We start from the raw sequence: 20,855 nt of genomic DNA, 5'->3' as shown, positions 1-20,855 counted from the left end.
CTTTGGTTTGTCAGAGTACCACAAGGTGGGGGGCCTGGTTAGCTCAGCGAGTATTGACGCTGACTACCACACCTGGAGTCGCAAGTTTGAATCACAGGGGCTCTCAACTATGCAAATTCACACAGGGAGATAATGTGCTTGTATTGCTTCTCTCTTCGAGCTCCAAATGACTTGCCAAGTGGAAAGGGCCCTTTGAGGTCACACTACGAGTTGGAGATATCGATTATGAGGTTAGTCGAATGGATAGGTGAGGGGCACATCAAACCTAACACCTCAACCTCCTCAAACTATGGAGGGAGGTGGTGCCTGTAGCCTTGGCGATGGTAATTCCGGAGAGAATGAAGCCCAGGCCGGAGGTGACTCCCAAACCAAGTTCATTCACTCCGGTCCCTTGTGGAGACCACCTCTCACTGTCACAGCTTACAGACATTGCCTGATTTGGAGCCGGCCGTGCACACTCACGTGCTTTTTTATGATGGAGTAAGACCTGTTTCCCAAACTAGCATGTAAATCAGTTGTTAAAAAATAGAATTTTGGTGCTTCATTATGGGAGCTGTACAGTCGAAAGGTGCTGATCTTTTAGGCCAATATGTCCAGGAGTTTGTCTTCCCAGCAAAACATAATGCAGAAACACTGGCAAAAATTTCAATTGTTTGTAACCTTGTTGAGGTGCCTAAATTATTTACTACTACTGAATGTAGTTATTGAATTTATGGTGGTTTTGGCAAGACAGGGCTTCAGATTTATTTACTTCATAGAGATTAATGAAAGTGATGCAAGAAATTAATGAAATATGAATGCACATGGTGTGAATCATAAAGGGCTCTCACATAGCCTAAAATTTAGTTTATTTGGCTGGAAAGTGAACAAATGCACACAGCACAGGATTAAAATAACAGGCATCCGTACTCATAGACCTAAATAAATATTAATCATCTGGTTAAAGTTCTAGGAACTGTGTACTTGTAGCCTAACTGCCATTATTAAACATGCAATTTGTGACTGCCATGTAAACATTGTAGGCTGCTGAAGCCGATTTTAACCAGCCATTGTAGGAAGGAAGAAGAGAGAGAGAGAGAGAGAGAGAGAGAGAGAGAGAGAGGATCAGAGAGAGAGAGAGAGAGAGAGAGAGAGAGAGAGCGAGAAATGCACATTGCGCACTCCCACTCTAATCGCCTTTGTAAACCATATTTTAATTACTTTAGTTTTAAACTGTAGGATCACTTTACTCACATATGTATTTTAAAAAGAGCTGTTTAATAAGAACATATCATATTTATATTGCCATTGCTTGTAAAAGAGCATAACTTTATACTGTCATGCAAATTTAGACCTTTCATTCGCATTGCATAGGCAGAGTGCAGAGACTGCCGAGGTGATTTCAAGGCAATTTATTCAACACTTTTTATTCTCTGAAATAGTGTACAATGGCTTTCCAACGATGAAAATATATTAATGCAATCTATGCAATGCCCCTTTGTCTCTAATAAACTGAAAGATGCAAGAAAGATATGTTTAAGTTGCACTTGATAGACTTACAAGCGGTTCAAAGCTTTCGTTAATTTAACGTTTTTACGTACTTCTTAAATAACAATGCTTTTGGGAAACACGGCGCAGATTTTAAGTACTGCCTATGATAATTACTACATCCAATATGATCTACAAATTTTTCGGGAAACCCAGCCCTGAACTGTCAACTTGGCAGTAATCTTTACAAATTCTACTTATGATTATTTTTTGTTAAATTAATTTAAATAGATACATATTATATACACGTTAAAAATCACTAATATTACATTGTAGTTCTGTTAAGTGCCACTATCGCACTTATAGTTCAGTAATTGATTTAAAATGTCAACTTCTACATAATTGGTTGCTTCGTTTTTATAAACTTAAAAGCTAGAGTTTACCTGTGTATCATGATTTCCCATGAGTGGAGTCTAAAAGGCTGATAGTCCACTTTGGAAATAGCGTTTAGTCTTCTTGAAAATGTCATGGTCTACAAGAACATAAATAATGCAATATAAATCTATCCGGTCAGTCATTTGGAATTTCCAAATAATAGTGATGGTCGGTTGTGCAGATATTATTGTATTTAAAAAGCTCAAATAAATAGTAGTGCTATCAGTTGTTTAAAATATTTAATCTCTGTTAAGGATTTTTCATAGTTACTCACGATTAACTGCAGGTTTTAAAAGGGCTAAACTTTGACTCTATAAATACTTAATTTCCTGTCAAAATGCATTTACATGTAGTTCATTCTTAGAAAACAAAAAGAAAATGGTATGTAACAATGTTTTATTACATTTTCCAAACAAAACCTAGAAACCAATGCTTCCGTACTCATTGCAAATTGGCTTTAAATCTCCCACAATATTAATCGGCACTGATAAGTAAGGCTGAATGATTTGGGGGGAAAAAATGTCACTGTGATTTTTTTCTTTTTTTTTATATTGCACTTGTGATTTAACTGCAAAATGATTGTTAACATTTTAAAAAAGGATTTCCTTCTGACATTGACATTTTATATATTAAAATAAGTATACACAAATAGAGTAAACACTTACACACTCCTACTACACATGTCTTTGAAAAACAAGAGTACCTAAAGTGATATCTTGCCATTTCATTTTTTACAATAGCAAGTGCTATAAAAAGCATTGCCATCCTCCTTGAAAAAGCATCTATTATGTCAGATCTGTTCTTACTGCGGTTATTGTTATTGATTCCACTTGTTGTCACTGTCAAGTGAGCAAAGTTGTTTCCATGATATCTCATGGAGCACAACTAAATGAAGGCCATACATAGCACTGTTAGCTGCAGTTGCATATTTCAGTAAATATAATAAAGTAATGAAATAGATAGGGGAATTATGGAAATGGACACATCAGTTGTAAGGTTTAATGGTTAATTAGAATTTCATGACATGTCAGCACAGCTAGGAAAGATATTCAGGAACGTTGAATCTTTAACAATGTTGACATGTTTCACATGTATTAAAACATTTATTTCAGAGAGAACAAAACGTAAAGGAACAAAAATATGTATGTAATGGTAAAGTTGTTTCATGTATTTGAGGTTGGAAAAGTAAAGACTTTTAAGCGACTTCAGTGAATGGACTATAATATGACAGTATGTCATTCGTGTTTAAACTGAATCTGATCTAAGCCTGAACATGAATTGATCAAACCTACCATTCATATGCAAATGTAATTAAATCTGCATAACATCCCTGTGCATATTATTGACCTTATAGATACAGACAATGAATACCTCAACTTTGATATTAACATTCATTTTCAGCCCTATGGACACTGGTCTTTCTCTCCCTCCCTCCCTTTGCGTTTTAAGAGTGAGTTTGACTGGGGTCCTGCCCTATCAGGTATGCTGTATTTGGATATGCTAATAGCTTGTCCTTTTTTGATTGGTTAATTAACCTGATATGAAGTTGTCTTGTCATAGATGGGGTGATGAAAAGAGTGAATATTGCAAAAACACAGGTCCCAGTATACTGGTGCATGTTAAGACATAGTTAACTGGTTACTAATAGGTTTTCCCATTACAGCTGCATTTGCGGCTTCTTTTATCTTGTGAATTATTGCTTGATTTTCTTTTAGGTTAATGACAATACTCCTGTTGACTGAACTCTCATTAGAGAATAATCATGAAGTGTGAAATGAAATATTGGACCTTTTAGACTAATATTCATTAGTGTGTGGACGTGATAGAGAAGATGTGTTCTCTCACAGACACGGACGCAAAGGGACCACTCACTGTCGGATTTTGATTCAAAGTGTTCATCTTCCTTATGGCTAGTCTCTCTCTCTCTCTCTCTCTCTCTCTCTCTCTCTCTCTCTCTCTCTCTCTCTCTCTATCCCTTTCTCTTTTTCTGATTTTCCTTTTTTTCTTGGTGGTAAAGTTTCACTGTGTAAAGGCAGATGCTCATTTGTTCACTTTTGTTTATGAGTGTGTGCTCTGAATGTTTTGTCAGGTGGAAAGAGCGGAGCATTTTACCTGCCACGTTTCAGCGTGACATTTGACAGCTTGAGCGTGTTCATGTTTTTGCAAATGTGTGTACAGCATTGTTTTCCCTCAGATCATCATTACCTCTATCAGGCTGTCCTGGCTCTGAGTGCATTGCTTCTTATTCTGCTGTCATCTCCATATAATAAAATTCACACCTGATATTTACTTTCATCCATCACTGTGAGGCTGCATGACAGACATTGGATCATTTAGTGTTCCACATTAAGAGCATTGTAGCTGAGGAAATGTGTAAATTAAGATTGCTTGGTGTTTTTTTAAATGCCTTTATGTTTTCCTTTCAGGTGATCCTGATTCTGACTAAATTATTCGACTTTAACCTCGGAACTGTGACAGAGAGTTCACTCTGGAGGTAAACCCACTTGCACAGGAACACATTATTCACTTTGGGCATCCATGCCCTGGTGCTCCTCTGGGGGCGTATTAAGTCTAAATTATTATTAAGTCTTAAGTTAAGATCTGATCTGGTAAGTTAGGATTTTTCACTAATTCATATTACAGAAGCAAATCTTAACCTTGATTTAGGATTCTTATATTCATCCATCCATCCATCCATCGTCAACTGCTTATCCTGTGTACAGGGTCGCGGGGAGGATTCTTATATTCCATCCATCCATCCATCGTCAACCGCTTATCCTGTGTACAGGGTCGCGGGGAGGATTCTTATATTATTTTACAAAATAGTATCTTAATAGGAAATCCTAATCCGCCCCATCAGATTTGATAATTAACTCTCATGTCTGTTACCAAGCAACAAATGACACACAAACGGCTGCTGTGATTAAGCATTAGATAAATGAAAATGGAGAAACAAAATCAACACACTTTTAATTTCAAGGCTGCAGAAATAAAAGTTTTTCATATTTTGTGGGAGTATCATTTTTTGTGGGAGTCTGTAATTATTTATCAGTGTTTTGTCATCAAAGTGCAGCACGTCATCTGGGTTTTCCAAAAGTTTTTCCACCATCAAACATCTCTGTTCTTCATTTTGTAACACTAATAAGTGTTGTGCCTTCCTCAGACAGTGCTGTAGTTATGATACATGATATTGTAATGTGACTGTAACTGTTAGCTTTTAAAAAGATTTCAGATAGGATGTCAGTCATTTTTGGCAAGTTAGGATGCTTCTCTTTACCTATCTGTAGTTAAGATAAGATAACGCACTTAGGAAATGTTCATCTGTAATAGTTTTTGTTCTAAATTAGACCCTAACTGATATTGCCATGGTAATCAAGCAGATAAAATTGGATTCTAAAGTTAGGATCTTTCTGAAAATGCCCCCTGTTAAACATCTTCAAAATATACGAAAGTACAGAATCCCCTGGCCTACACCAAGTTAAAGTTTGGTGTACCTCAAGGGAGTGTGTTAAACCCTTTCCTTTTTTTTCTCTCAATAGCTTGTAATGAAAGCACAGAGACATTTTTATAACATTGCATATAAAATGATTGGGATATAAAAGCTAGCCTTCTTGCAAAATTAACTAAAATTCCCTGTTACCAGTTCTTAGCTACTTCTGCACTGCTCTCCCAATATTAGTATTACACTTCTAACCTGTTACAAATCAGATAAGTAAACACACAATCTTACATTAGCTAGTGGCAACAACAATGGTCTATGAATAGCTAAACCAGGTATGAAATTCTGCTCTGAAGCACTTTCACTGACCATGGCTGATGCCTGGGTGAAGTACTTAATCTCTGTCTGCTCCTGGGACATGCTGTACCTTGACCTGACTCTCTCTCTCTCTCTCTCTCTCTCTCTCTCTCTCTCTCTCTCTCTCTCGCTCTCTCTCTCTCTCTAATAGAGCATAGACAATGAAAGAAAAGAATTGCAAGGTTGCTTTGCAAGCCAGGCTCATACCAAGAGAAAGAAAACACTGACTGTACATTCTGTCACCTTGTTTAAAAAAAAAAAAAAAATAAAAATCCCCATTAATTTTGAGCTCACATCAGAGAACAATCATTTTCTCATTTATAAACCTTCAGTATCCACAAAACACTTTTTTCAAGCTTTTTACAAGTTGCTGTGAACCTCCTCTTGCTTTGTTATTCTTTTTTAACTTCTGATTTAGACTGCTGCAGTGCAGTTCTCTCTGGCAGTTTGAGAGGGACTTTTAGAAAATTCTGTGTTCAACTGAACACAGAATTTTGTGGCTTAATTTTTGGCTTCTGACTTGTGCATTTCCAAACTATTTTATCTATTACACTGGCTCCCAGTCAAATCAACAACTCATTCTGATTAAAATACATTTAATTAAATTTAAAGACCCTAATAAAGTTTTAATTGACTAACTGGTTCCCAGTGAACTAGTATGCTCCTGCTTTCATGGTTCTATACAGTACCTTTCAGTCCTGTGAAGTTAAGACCTCAGTTTCCAACTTGGGGTTTCATAGATATGGAATTAGTATTCTTTTTTAAATGGAACTAAAATGATTAGGGTTTCATTTAAGTTTAATCAATCAATGTTATTTTATCATAAATATAATTCTGATGTCTCCTTTTAAAAGAATCACCTTCTTAATAATTTTGTGTTGATTTATTCAACCTTGTGTCATTCCAAACCCCTATCTTTCCAAACCCCTATCTTTCAGTAACGCAACACAATAGAAGGAATTTTGAAGAATGTTCAAACTGCTTCCATATAAAGCATAAATGCATGTGTAAATCAGATATAGGATCTACGGCAAAGGGGAATATGTTTTGTGAATCACTGCTTAAATTTCGGTCTGTTTCTCACACAAAGCTGTAATATGGTTTCAGAAGATGTGGTTTATATGCTGCAGGATTCATGGGGATTACTTTTATGGTGCTTTTTACTTTGCTGTGTCACTTTGCTTTATTGTATGCAGTGTGAACATTTTGCATAACATGTGTTGTTTTCCACAGAAGAAAGAAACTCATATGTGTCTGATATGTACAGAGCCTCTTCGAGGACAGGGAGAAAATGTATTTTCTGAAATGGTTTTGCGTTCCCTCATAATAGCTTGTGTTTCCTCAAAATATGTTTAGTTTCCCCACTCCAAACATTTGCATTGCTTTGCAATAATCTATCACTGAATAAAAATTGACCATGGTTTTAACATAGTATGGTACTTTTAGTAAAGCCATTGTAATCACAAAATTATCATGGTTGCTATATAGTAATTCTATTTTAAACATGACATTTGTGGTAAAACCAGCATGGATACTGTTGTAACCTCCGTTCCCTGATGGAGGGAACGAGACATTATGTCGAATGTAGTGACACAAGGGGTCTTTCTTGAGAGCCTTGCATACCTCTGAACTTGAGAAAAGATCAATGAGAAAATGGCAGGCAGAATTTGCATGGTCCACCCCGGACATACGGGTATAAAGGGAAGCGGGTGTGCATCTGTCAGTCAGATTTTTGCACTGAGAAGCCGAGAACAAGTTTCCAATTACAGAACAACAGCATATCACAGTGGTAGGTCTAGTGTTGTGACAAAGGGGACACAATGTATCGTTTCCTCCACAGAGAATGGAGATTACAACAGTAACCATGATGTACCCCTTATGTCACTCTCTCGACGTTGTGTCGAATGTAGTGACACAAGGGGTCCCATTTCAAAGTGCCATGCACTAGGCCATGTTATGTGAACTGCTGACACAGGTGCAAGCAGTCTGCTGCATGCTAGAAGCAACAGTATCGGCCACACGTAACCCTCCCCAATGCCCCCAGAAAAAGGTGTCATATACAGACCATAGGTTCCCAGCACCCCTGAGGGGGGAACAGGTGCTAAATGACCATCATGGGAGCAAGCCAGCCGGCCAGCCAGCCGCGGCTAGGCTGGGGCTATCTTAACGCTATGAAATGCGTCGGGGAAGGCAGTCTTTCCTGATCCTATTCTTTAAGGGGGAAAAGTCCAGAATAGGGGGAGGTGATATGTGCCCAATACACCACATAGGTTGTCAAGCCACACGTGGGAGTGGCGCAGTGCTAGGTCCTACCTGATGAGGGAGGAGCTCTACAAACAGCAACCAGGGAGAGAGACTGCCTAAGGGAGACGCGGGTCCGCCAACAGGGGGACCGTACCATGGAAAATACATAACAGGGAGTTGCCTGAAGAGAGAATTAAGCCTGTGGAGCCCTACCCCAGTACAGAGCACTTGCGGCTCGTAGTGGGTCTGGTCGCAAATTCCTCTGCTGAATTAGCAGGGCAGAAGGCTAGGGAGGAAGAACATACAGGAAGTGAGAGTTTAGTGGCTAGCCTGGGAGTAAAAGTGCACTGGATCATCTTGGTGAAGGGCACTAGCTGCAAGCGAAAACACCCAGTCGGCTGTTCTGTATTACCGAGTTCTACCGGCTCAGACCTGACAAAACATGGGACAAGACCGACTCAACCCTGAGATTGTAGAATATCGCAAAGGTGTTGGGTGTTGCCCAGCCCGCTGCTCTGCATATGTCTGCTAGGAAGGTGCCATTGGCCAGTGCCCACGAGGATACCACACTTCTCGTAGAGTGTGCTCGAACCCAGAAGGGGGCAGGCATGGCCTGTGTCTGGTAGACCAGAGAGCTAGCGACCCAGGGAGCTAACCTCTGTTTGGAGATGGTGTTCCCTTTCCGCCATCCGCCAAAGCAGACAAAGAGCTGCTCAGAACTTCTAAAGCTCTGCATGCGGTCCAAATAGATACGCAAAGCACGTACCGGACACAGCAACGAAAAGACTGGGTCTGTTTCCTCCCTGGGCAGTGCTTGCAGGTTCACGACCTGGTCCCTGAAGGGGGTCATAGGAACCTTGGGCACGTAGCCCGGTCACGGTCTTAGGATGATATGAGTATCTGCCGGACCGAACTCCAGGCAAGTGTTGCTGACAGAGAACGCTTGCAAGTCCCCAACCCTCTTGATGGAAGCGAGCACTATCAGGAGAGCTGTCTTCAAGGAGAGGGCCTTGAGCTCAACTGAGTCAAGCGGTTCGAAGGGGGGTCTCTGAAGGACCGAGAGGATCACTGAGAGATCCCAGGAGGGGAACAGGCTTGGCTGGGGTGGGTTCAGCCTCCGGGCGCCACTAAGGAACCTGAAAATCAAGTTGTGCTTACCCAGGGACTTGCCGTCCACTGCGTAAGGGTGGACCGCGATAGTGGCTACGTACACCTTCAAGGTGGAGGGGGACAGCCTCCCCTCCAACCTCTCTTGTGGGAATGAAAGCACTGACCGAACTGTGCATCTCTGCGTGTCTTCAGACCGGGAAGAACACCAATTTGCGAAAAGTGCCACTTTAAGGCATAAAGCTGCCTGGTAGAGGGAGCTCTGGCTTGGTTGATCATGTCTACGTCCGCAGGTGGTTGGTCACTCAGATCTTCCGCATCCCATCCAGGGGCCAGACGTGGAGGTTTGACGAGAGAAACCTCTGCAGGGCAAGGAATATAGCCAGCAACTCTAGGTAGTTGATGTGCCAACGCAGCCAGTGGCTGTGTGCCCATTGCACACGGTGCCCCAACCCAGCTGAGAGGCATCTGTGGTGACCATGACACATCTGGACACCTGTTTTAGGGGGACTCCAGTCCGCAGAGGTCTGTCCAAGGGTTGAAAGTCTGACGGCAGGAAGGGGTTATTAACACACGGTATGTGCTGTGGCACCATGCTCATCTTGGGACTCAAGTCTGAAGCCAGTGCTGAAGCGGTTTCATATGCATCAACCCGAGCGGCGCGTCCGAGAACGCCATATCCCCAGGAGCCTCTGGAATTGTTTTAGAGGAACCGAGCAAGGGGCACAAGAGGGACGATCGTTTTCGCTCGAAGAGAATGAGCCACCTGAGCACTGACTGCGCACGCTCGTTCGTGAGGCATACTGTAATTGAGGCTGAGTCTAACTCCATGCCGAGAAAAGAGATGCTCTGAAACAGGACGAGCTTGCTCTTTTCCCAGTTGACCTGAAGCCCTAGACGGCTAAGGTGCCGGAGCACCTGGTCCCTGTGAGCGCATAATAACTCTTGAGATTGAGCTAGGATGAGCCAGTCGTCGAGTTAGTTGAGTAAGCGGATGCCCACTTTCCGTAGCGGGGCAAGGGCTGCCTCTGTGACCTTCGTGAAGACATGAGGGGACAGGGACAGGATGATGGGGAAGACTATGTACTGATACGCCTGGCTGTCGAATGTGAACCGTAAGAAGGGTCGGTGTTGAGGCAAGATGGAGACGTGGAAGTATGTGTCCTTCAGTTCTACCGCTGCAAACCAATCTTATTGGTGAACGCAGGTCAGAATCTGTTTCTGCGTGAGCATTTTGAATGGGAGTTTGTGCAAAGCCCGATTGAGAACTCGCAAGTTCAAGATTGGCCACAACCCACCGCCAATCAATACCCTTTTTGGGTATGATGAAGTAAGGGCTGTAGAAACCCTTCTTCATCTCGGCTTGAGGGGGCAGACTCTATCGTGTCCTTGAGTACAGGGTTGTAATCTCTGCACATAAGGTGCTGGAGTTCTTACCTCGCATCGAGGTGGAGTGAATACCGCTGAAATGAGGAGGCAGCCTGGCGAAATTGAATCACGTAGCCGAGTCGGATGGTCCTGGTCAACCAACGTGACGGGTTGGACAGCGAAATTCATGCATCCAGACTCTGCACGAAGTGCACTAGAGGGACAATTGTTTTCAACCTACTGGGTGGGGCTTCGCGGCAGGGGTGGATCAGGTACTAGTGCATCGGGGGGCAAAAGCGCGTCCCGAGGCTTGGGTGCTCCACACACCCAGCAGGGGGCAGGTTAGAGACTGAGGAAGAGGTCCTGGAAAGGCATCTTCAGAACTCGTCAGCGCTGGCTTGCAGGGGCTGGGCAGTTGCTGGTCCGGAGGTGAGGTGACTGTGTCCACGGAACTGGAACTGTAGGATTTTGGAGCCGGAGTGCCTTGAGAATGGCACGCACCAGCTGGATGACCTAGGGAGTGAGGAAATCGCTCTTTTATTTAGAATGTGGGTACCACAGCCCGAAGGGGGTGCGGCAAATTAAAACAAGGATTTTCCTCCCAGCCCTCCACTGGGGGACGGAGTGGTCTTGGTACCAGCTCTGGAGCAAACATCTGACTGTTAACGTGGGGCGTATGCCGCCTGCGGGGCGCTCGAAGATGGGGCTTAGAGCTTGGCCAGGGTTGAGGCAGAGCTGCCTGTTGTTTGGCCATAGGGGGATGCCCGAGGCAGGCAGACGGAGCACGGGGTGCGCTGCTGCATGATGTGAGACATAGCCTCTGTCTGCCTTTTTACCACCGAAAACTGCTGGGCGAAGCCATCGACGGTGTTGCCGAAGAGGCAAAGCTGGGAGACGGGGGCGTTGAGAAAGCGTGCCTTGTCAATGTCGCACATCTCGACCATATTCAGCCAGAGGTGGCGTTCCTGGACTACGAGGGTGGCGACGCCTGCCCGAGTGCCTCTGAGAGCGAGGTCGGTGGCAGAGCGCAGTTCATGTAGAACATCGGGGTTGGAACTACCCATGTGCAGTTCTTTGAGTGCCTCGGCTTGGTGGACCTGTAGGAGTGCCATGGCATGCAGGGCGGAGGCGGCCTGTCCGGTGGCGCTGTAAGCTTTCGAAGTCAGCGACAACGTCATCCTACAGGCCATGGAGGGGAGTTTTGTGCAATCTCGCCAGGTGGTGTTCTCAGGGCGGACGAGTGAAGGGGTTGGTTCCGGGCAGTGAAAGGTGCCCTCCACGAACTTGTCAGCTCGTCATGCACTTCCGGGAAGAAAGGTACAGGAGGGAGCATGGTTGGGAGCAGCGCCCTGACCCGAGGTACCAATCGTCAAACCGTGAAGGCTGTGGGGAGGACGGAAGGTCCAGTCCAATCCTACGCTCACAGCAGCCCGGGAAAGCAAGTTGGCCATCTGCGCGTCGGCCTCAAACTGGGCGGGCTGACCAGAAGGTGGCAGCCCAGTCAAGTCCTCTGCGTCAGACGCCTGAACGTCATCCAGTTCGGTGGGCTCGAGGGAGAATGCAGGCTGGCCGTGAGGCGAGCTGCACTCACCTCTAGCCTGGACGGAAGCAAGCGAGCGTGCCGCGGGGAGGGTGGTTTGTGGGGATTTACCCAGTGTCCCCAAATCACCTCCATCACCAGCCAGGTCGTCCTCAATCCCATGGGAAGAAGGAGTGACACTGGGGTGGCTGAAGTGGCTTTTAACTTAAGAAATGACCGCAATACTGCCATGGTCATGTTCTCGCAGTGAGTACATGAACCATCCACAAATGCTGCCTCAGTGTGATCGCTACCCAGGCACATGAGGCAGCGTCTATGACAGTCAGTCTTGGAGAGGTATCAACCGCATCCAGGAACTACACAGAGGCAGAAGGTCATCTTTAAAAAGACGCGTCCTGAAAAGGACGTCCAACTCCTGCTTGTGTATTGCTCTTTGTGTAAACTCTTTTAGAGAAAACAAAACTCATTTAGGAGGAACAGTGTTGGAGCACCCAGGGGCGTGGACTACACAGCGTGTAGAGAGAGAGAAAGCCACTGGTGATGCACTGTAGATCCAACAGCAGTGCTTTCGACAACAGAGATGAGTGGAACAGTAGTGAGATTCAGCTTGCTGCTGCACAGCCACTAGGCTCCGAAGAAAGAATCTGACTTACAGACGCACACCCGCTTCCATTTATTCCCGTATGTCCGGGGGCGGGACATGCAAATTATTTTCTCAAGTTCAGAGGTATGCGAGGCTGTCAAGAAAGACCCCTTGTGTCACTACATTTGACACAACATCGAGTGAGTGACAGAAGGGGAACATATGTTTGATATATTTAGGTTTTTATACAGTATATTTTTAAAACCATGGTTATTACCACAAAAAAAGACTTGTACCACAAAGTAACCATGGTGTTACTATAGTACAACTTAGTTACTTTTCTTTTGGGGGATGAATTAGAATTTTTTGACAATAGTTTTGGTTTTCCTTAATTATAACAATGGTTTCAATATGACTGTCATGGTTTGTAGGAGTGGTAAATGGACAGTAGAGTTACTGTTGTAAAACCATGGTAAATTTTGTGGTTATTGGGATTTTACTGCAAATACCATATTTTAACTATGGTTACTGTAGTAAAACTATGTGTGGCAGGGCGGAGGGTGTGGCCGGGTCGTGATCCTACACACCCGGTCCCGTATTAGGCTAATTATGCCTCCGTGAGGGATAAAGGTTGACTGCAGAGGATCGTGCAGGAGAGAGAGATAGTTTATGGACATGTCCGTCATGTGTGTGTTTATGTTGTCTTTTAAGTTTATCATTAAACTATTATTTATATTGAAAAGCCGGTTCTTGCCTCCTCCTTTCCATTGATCCTTTTACACTGGTGCCGAAGCCCGGGAAGGAGGAGGGGCTCACTGCCGACCGCCTGGAGCAAGAGAACCGCTGCCGGGGCGGGGGAGACCCCTTCTGTTCCCTGAGAACGCGGCGGGGCATTCCGTCCGCCAGGGGCTGGAGGACTGCCTCTGATCCGCCCGGAGAGGCGCGGCTGTCATCCGATAGAGGGTGGAGGAGTGGCCGAGGAACAAGCCGCGGCGTATCGGAGAACTGTTTTTTTTTTTTTCATCTCTCACTCATCTCTCTCTCTCACTGTCGCTCTGTGTTGGCCTTTTCCCTCTTTGAAATTTTACAGTTTTTTTGGGGGTACTACACTGTTACAGGAAGTACACCCCCCATTTTAATTATTTCTGTTTCCCTCCCCTTGTCCCCTCCCTCGTCCAGGTAGATGGGGATGACCTGCCGGCAGACTAGACGTAAAGCACGCCCTCCCCCAGGGAAAGGGGGGGGGGAGTGATGTAAGTCAGGCCGGGGGCTCCCCAGTCTGAGAGAACGAGGGAGAAATATGGCAGTGCGGAGGGCGGGGCCGGGTCGTGATCCTACACACCCGGTCCCGTATAAGGCTAATTATGCCTCCGTGAGGGATAAAGGTCGACTGCAGAGGATCGTGCGGTAGAGAGAGATCGTTTAAGGACATGTCTGTCATGTGTGTGTTTATGTTGTCTTTTAAGTTTATCATTAAACTATTATTTATATTGTCAAGCCGGTTCTCGCCTCCTCCTTTCCATTGATCCTTTTACACCATGGTTAACAAAGCTGTTGTGAGGGAATGGAAAACATGTTGTGAATGAAAGCAAACTTTTACAACAGAACATAAAACTATGTAAAAAGAAAATAATAATAATACAATCTCTCCCTGTCTTCTTTTTGCCTACACTGAAATAATTAAGTCTGATTAAATATAGTGATATTTAAATAAAATTAAATAATAAAAAAAAAAATATATATATATATATATATATATATATATATATATATATATATATATATATATATATATATATATATATATATATATACTCACCTAAAGGATTATTAGGAACACCATACTAATGCTGTGTTTGACCCCCTTTTGCCTTCAGAACTGCCTTAATTCTACGTGGCATTGATTCAACAAGGTGCTGAAAGCATTCTTTGGAAATGTTGGCCCATATTGATAGGATAGCATCTTGCAGTTGATGGAGATTTGTGGGATGCACATCCAGGGCACGAAGCTCCCATTCCACCACATCCCAAAGATGCTCTATTGGGTTGAGATCTGGTGACTGTGGGGGCCATTTTAGTACAGTGAACTCATTGTCATGTTCAAGAAACCAATTTGAAATGATTCGAGCTTTGTGACATGGTGCATTATCCTGCTGGAAGTAGCCATCAGAGGATGGGTACATGGTGGCCATAAAGGGATGGACATGGTCAGAAACAATGCTCAGGTAGGCCGTGGCATTTAAACGATGCCCAATTGGCACTAAGGGGCCAAAAATTGTGCCAAGAAAACATCCCCCACACCATTGCACCACCACCAGCAGCCTACACAGTGGTAACAAGGCATGATGGATCCATGTTCTCATTCTGTTTATGCCAAATTCTGACTCTACCATCTGAATGTCTCAACAGAAATCGAGACTCATCAGACCAGGCAACATTTTTCCAGTCTTCAACTGTCCAATTTTGGTGAGCTCTTGCAAATTGTAGCCTCTTTTTCCTATTTGTAGTGGAGATGAGTGGTACCCGGTGGGGTCTTCTGCTGTTGTAGCCCATCCGCCTCAAGGTTGTGCGTGTTGTGGCTTCACAAATGCTTTGCTGCATACCTCGGTTGTAACAAGTGGTTATTTCAGGCAAAGTTGCTCTTCTATCAGCTTGAATCAGTCGGCCCATTCTCCTCTGACCTCTAGAATCAACAAGGCATTTTCAGCCCACAGGACTGCCGCATACTGGATGTTTTTCCTTTTCACACCATTCTTTGTAAACCCTAGAAATGGTTGTGCGTGAAAATCCCAGTAACTGAGCAGATTGTGAAATACTCAGACCGGCCCGTCTGGCACCAACAACCATGCCACGCTCAAAATTGCTTAAATCACCTTTCTTTCCCATTCTGACATTCAGTTTGGAGTTCAGGAGATTGTCTTGACCAGGACCACACCCCTAAATGCATTGAAGCAACTGCCATGTGATTGGTTGATTAGATAATTGCATTAATGAGAAATTGAACAGGTGTTCCTAATAATCCTTTAGGTGAGTGTATATATATATTATTTTTTTATTATTATTATTATTTTTCAACAGTTAAAACAAACAACCCTTAAACCTCTGTATATAACAAACATAAGAATGGGAATTCAATTAAATAAGAGTCATTTTAACCACAAACATGCAAGCAAAAACACTATTGTTCTTTTAAAACTAATTGTCATCATCAATATAATTTGTGTGAATCAAAATTTTAGATGGACATTTGTCCATTTTAATGAAAAGAATAATGAGGACAAAACATGTGATATGTTTTTGGGAGATATGAATTGTTCAGTCTAGAGCAATGTTAAATGACATCATCCTTTATCAACATGCCATCACTGCAAACGTCTCGGGTTACATGTGTAACCCATGTTCCCTGAAAAAGGCGGAACGAGATGTTGCGCTGCTAAGCGCTACGGGGAACAGCTTTCGCTGTGAGCCGAGCTGAATAATGTGTGGAACACGTCAATGAACATTGACCGGAATTTATAGCCTCGGCTGATGTAATCATTAGATGCACCTGAGGCCAGGCTATAAATGGAACGCAATACTCACGCCGCCGCACTTGGGGCTGTCCAGACCCCTACGGTTGTGCAGTGTACTCACAAAAATGCGAGAGGTCTCAGACATGAGCTTGAGATGTCGACTCAAGGGCATAAGAGCCCGGAGTAGCATAAACATCTAAACCATTAATTTTTTGATGAATGTGTGCGGAGAGGACCAGTCTGCCGCATCACAAACTTGTTCAGGCATGAGCTGAGATGTCGACTCAAGGGCATAAGAGCCCAGAGTAGCAAAGCATCTAACCCACAAAGTTCGATGAATGTGTGCGAAGAGAACCCTATCGCAGCACAAACTTGTCATAAAAACTGATGAATGTGAGCGGAGAGGACCAGCCTGCCGCATCACAAACTTGTTCAGGCATGAGTTGAGATGTCGACTCAAGGGCATAAGAGCCCAGAGTAGCAAAGCATCTAACCAATAAAGTTCGATGAATGTGTGCGAAGAGAACCCTATCGCAACACAAACTTGTCATAAAAACTGATGAATGTGAGCGGAGAGGACCAGCCTGCCGCATCACAAACTTGTTTAGGCATGGGCCCATAAAATGTGATTAGTGTGTGCGGAGAGTGCCAACCTGCCACACCACAAACTTGTTCGGTGTCAACTCAAGGGCGTAAGAGCCAAGAGTGGCAAGAACATCCAAACTATAAAAGTTTAATGAATGTGCGCAGAGAGGACCAACCTGCTGCACCACAAACTTGCTGCAGAGGGAGACCTCTAGCCAAGGCTTTAGAGGAGGAGAGCCCTCTGGAAGAGTGCGCCCTAAAACCTACTGGCGAAGCTTGACCACGCGCCTCGTAGGCCCGGGCAGTAAGGTCCCTCACCCAAAGTGACAACCCGGTCACGGCTTCAAAGTGAAGAACTGCTGCCCTGACTTTCAGGGAGAAGTAGAGGAGACATTGCACTATTCATAGAGGCGAAGAGGTCCTCTTCTGCCCTAAGATCTCACCCAAACTTGTTCCAAGTGGAAAAAGCCCGGCATTTAAAAAGGTCTCGATAACCTCAGGAGAGAGCCCTGTGTTCCTCAGATGGTACCCTTAGGGGCCAAACATGAAAGATTCCACAATTTGGGGCAGGGATGAAATATTGCCCTGTGCCTGAGACAGAAGATCCTTCCAGTTCGGCATCGCCAAAGGCGAGCCATCGAGAGAACAGATTAGCTCCGAGAACCAAGCCCTGTTCGGCCAGCGCGGTGCTATCAGTAAGAGGCAAAAACCCTTGCTGGCGAACTCTGGGCAACTACTACCTTAGGGTGGAGTTCTTAACTCTCCCGTTGGTATTTTCTGTCTGGACCATAAATCTGCTCCCATATACGGGCATCCAGGGATATAACTGACCTGAGTGACAGGAGCTTGCCCTGGGCCCTAAGGAGAACCCAATGTGTCAGAAATACAGCTGACAAGAACATGGGTCTCCTTGATGATTTATATAAGAGGCTACCGCTGCATTGTCCACCGCTAATCCACCGCTACCGCTGCATTGTATATGGGAGCAGATTTACCAAGACATGGCAGCCTCAGGAGGAGGTATTTCAGGGCCAGAAATACAGCCATCAACCCGAGACAGTGACTGTGACAACCGAGCTGACGACCCTCCTATCCCCTTAAGCTGGACGACCACTTAAGGCCGCTACCCCGCCCATCAGGGAGGCGTCTGTCGTTAGCAGCCTGCGACAACAAGACGCACCTAGAGTGGGACCCAAGGCAGAAAACCGGGGTCTGAACCACATAGAAAGGGAACGAAGCCTGAGGCGCGTAACCCTATTTAGCCTAGGGGTTTTGGCCCTTGGAAGAATCCCCTGGCTTTTGACCACAACAAAAACGGTCTCATGAGCAGAAGGTCCAGAGGGATCACTGTGGACGCATTCGCCCTGAGACCTGGAAATCATTGATACTGATAACAGTGCAACCTTGACCTAGCCTGACTTTGCTCAGGGTGATCTAAATGGACTCAATCCTAGCGGGAGACAGTTGTGCCCTTATTGAGATTGAACTCCATACGATGCCCCGATAGACAGTGTTCTGAGTGGGAGAGAGGACGCTTTTCTTGGCGTTGAGCCTCAACCCCAGAGAAACAGATGAGCTAAGACGATGTCCCTGTGCTGAACTGCCAGTTCCTGGAACTGCGCTAGGATCAGCCAGTCGTCTACATAATTCAGAATGCAGATGCCCCGGAGTCGCAAGGAGCCAGCACTACATCATGCATTGTGAATGTGCGGGTAAAAAGGGCTAGGCTGAGTGAAAGAACCTGACCCTGGAAGACTTCGCCCCCGGAAGTGAACCTCAGGAACTTTCCATGTCGTGGCAGAACTTCTAAATGAAGTATAGAAGTGCGTCATAAGATCGATGGTGACCAGCCAAACGAGTTGTAAGGCTTGAGACACGACCGCCTTGACAGGCATCATCTTGGACTTGAACACCCACGGGTAGTTCAAGCTTTAAGATCTAAGCCAGACGCCACCCCTCACCCTCCATGGGTAACGGGAAGTATTTAGTGTAATAACCTTACTCTCTCTCTGGAAGGGGAACACATACCATGGCCCCTTTAACCAGGAGAATGAGTTTTTGTTTTTACAAAAAAGAAATCCGGTTTACGGTAGTGAGAACACGCCGCTGAAACACGGAAAAGCGGCGAGTGAATTAAATCCTGACGCCCTTATAAGACCCACAGAAAAGAATATATCCGGCAGGAGTTTCCACGCTGCCAGGATCTCTGAGATGGGTATTATATTTTAACACTTCCTGTTGAGGGGTTGTCGGGTGTTTCGCGTCCTGAATAACATGCAGGAAAATAGGATGCAGGCGAGACTGTCCCCAATCCCTGGGAGGAGGAGCACGACTCGCCACGCTTTGTTTTTGAGCCTCCCTTCAGTCAGGACCGAGGCGGGTCTGCGGCTTGCTCGTCAAGCGCAGAACCCACACTCAGGTCGTCCAGGGGTCAGCCTGGTACGCCTGTAAAACAGCATAGTGTGCAGAGCAGCACCAGCCTGACCTGCTGCTTGATAAGCCCTTCCCACTAAAGTGGAGGTTGTCCTACAAGGCTTTGAGGGAGAGAGGGCTTTAAGTGACTATGCCGAGCCCGGCGAGAGATAGCCCGCAAGCATCTCTTCGACCGGCGGCATCACTGAATACCGCCGTGCCTCAGCACCCACGATAGTCGAATATAATGACGTCGAGGGTATGTGAACACGGGAAGGAAATATATATATATATATATATATATATATATATATATATATATATATATATATATATATAATATATATATTTTCTTTTTTTGGGGGTTCTCCATGAGCGAAAAAGCTCTTCATGGAGGTTATCAAAGAAGGGAAGGGACCCATGTGGCGTTCCCTTTCTTAGACTGGGAGATAAAATATATCCCCTAATTTGGAGCGTTTGGGGGTCTCTTTTTCGCGTGGCCAGTCCAATCTGGCAACCACATGAGTAACAACATCGAGCAATTTCCTCCGTAGATTTTTTTATCGCGGACGGAAAGCTCGGAGGCGGGAAGAGAATCGCGATCCACCTCATGACCCGAAGAAGCGTCGAGATCATGTGTGAAGGACCAGCTGGGTTTGGGGAGAGAGTGAGAGAAAGGGATCAACCCGTCTCTTGCTCCTCAGCCACATCCATGCAAGAGCCCCACGAACGATTTTTTTTTTTCGTGAGTGCTGACTCCCGGAAGCAAACGAGGCGAGCACGACGCACTCTGCCTGTTAAAGCAAATCGCAGTGCTCGCACCCGCCCTGCTGCAATGAGAGAGCAGCGTGCTCTTACCCCCAAACAAACAGAGCAAAAACTGATGTGTGTTGTCTTCAGCTATAGAGCGGAAGAGGGGAACACGCACCGTTTGCGGCTTTCAGTCATTCTCTCTTTTTCTAAACAGAAGAGAACAACGTTCACTGCACACTGCCTAACTGATTCTAACTTCTAACAGAGGAAAGAAAGTTTTGACAGGGTTTGTGAAACACACAGAAACAGAATCGCTATGAAAAAAGAGTTTCTGACGACACCTGGTGACGTATCCATTTATAGCCTGGCCTCAGGTGCATCTAATGATTACATCAGCCGAGGCTATAAATTCCGGTCAATGTTCATTGACGTGTTCCACACATTATTCAGCTCGGCTCACAGCGAAAGCTGTTCCACGTAGCGCTTAGCAGCGCAACATCGTAGTGAAACCTTTTGTAAAGGGAACATGAACGCACACAAACACTCTCACACACACCCACACACACACTGCAATCACCTTAAAGGAAGGCTTTGTTTAATTTCTATTTGGCTGCAGGCCCTGATGAGATTTCCTGTCCTGGTGTGTGTCACTCGGGGGGTTACAGAGAAAAACAGAAAGCCATTATCAAACTTCCTCAAACAGAAATGGCATAAACAGGAAATGAGGAAGAGGAAAGTGGTTGAATGAGTTGATGAGAATGAGTGAGGGAGAGAGACTGATATGAGAGAGCAAGAGGAGAGTGGGAGACAGAAAGACAAGCAGAGAGATAGTGAGTGTTATTAAAAGAGGTGAATGTTAAAGCTCTGCTCGCAGGTTGTAGCAAATGATGTCTGTAATAACAGTATGAATGATTAATGAATGTTGCTGTTGGCGGCATAAAGGGGGAAAAATATAAAGACAAATCACGGCTCATTCATAAGAGCTAGTTAATCACACTCTCCTGTGTTTTAAAATAAAGATACATGCTCTAGAAAGTATCCAGCCTGCCCATG

At 44.7% G+C, this 20,855-nt stretch overlaps 1 protein-coding gene across 1 annotated transcript in view; it reads left to right on the top strand.

The window, feature by feature from the left end:
- The window catches only part of LOC127662319 (VPS10 domain-containing receptor SorCS3-like), a 122,338-nt gene that overhangs the window by 57,187 nt on the left and 44,296 nt on the right, over positions 1 to 20,855 (top strand). The window contains exon 3 of the mRNA XM_052153447.1: positions 4,329 to 4,396. Within this exon, the coding sequence (XP_052009407.1) occupies positions 4,329 to 4,396 (68 nt within the window). The remainder of the gene's footprint in view (positions 1 to 4,328; positions 4,397 to 20,855) is intronic.

Source organism: Xyrauchen texanus, chromosome 22 (assembly GCF_025860055.1).
Source record: "Xyrauchen texanus isolate HMW12.3.18 chromosome 22, RBS_HiC_50CHRs, whole genome shotgun sequence".
NCBI classification, from domain to species: domain Eukaryota; kingdom Metazoa; phylum Chordata; class Actinopteri; order Cypriniformes; family Catostomidae; genus Xyrauchen; species Xyrauchen texanus.
Note: the sequence above shows the minus strand (reverse complement) of the source record. Positions and strands in the feature narration are given on the sequence as shown.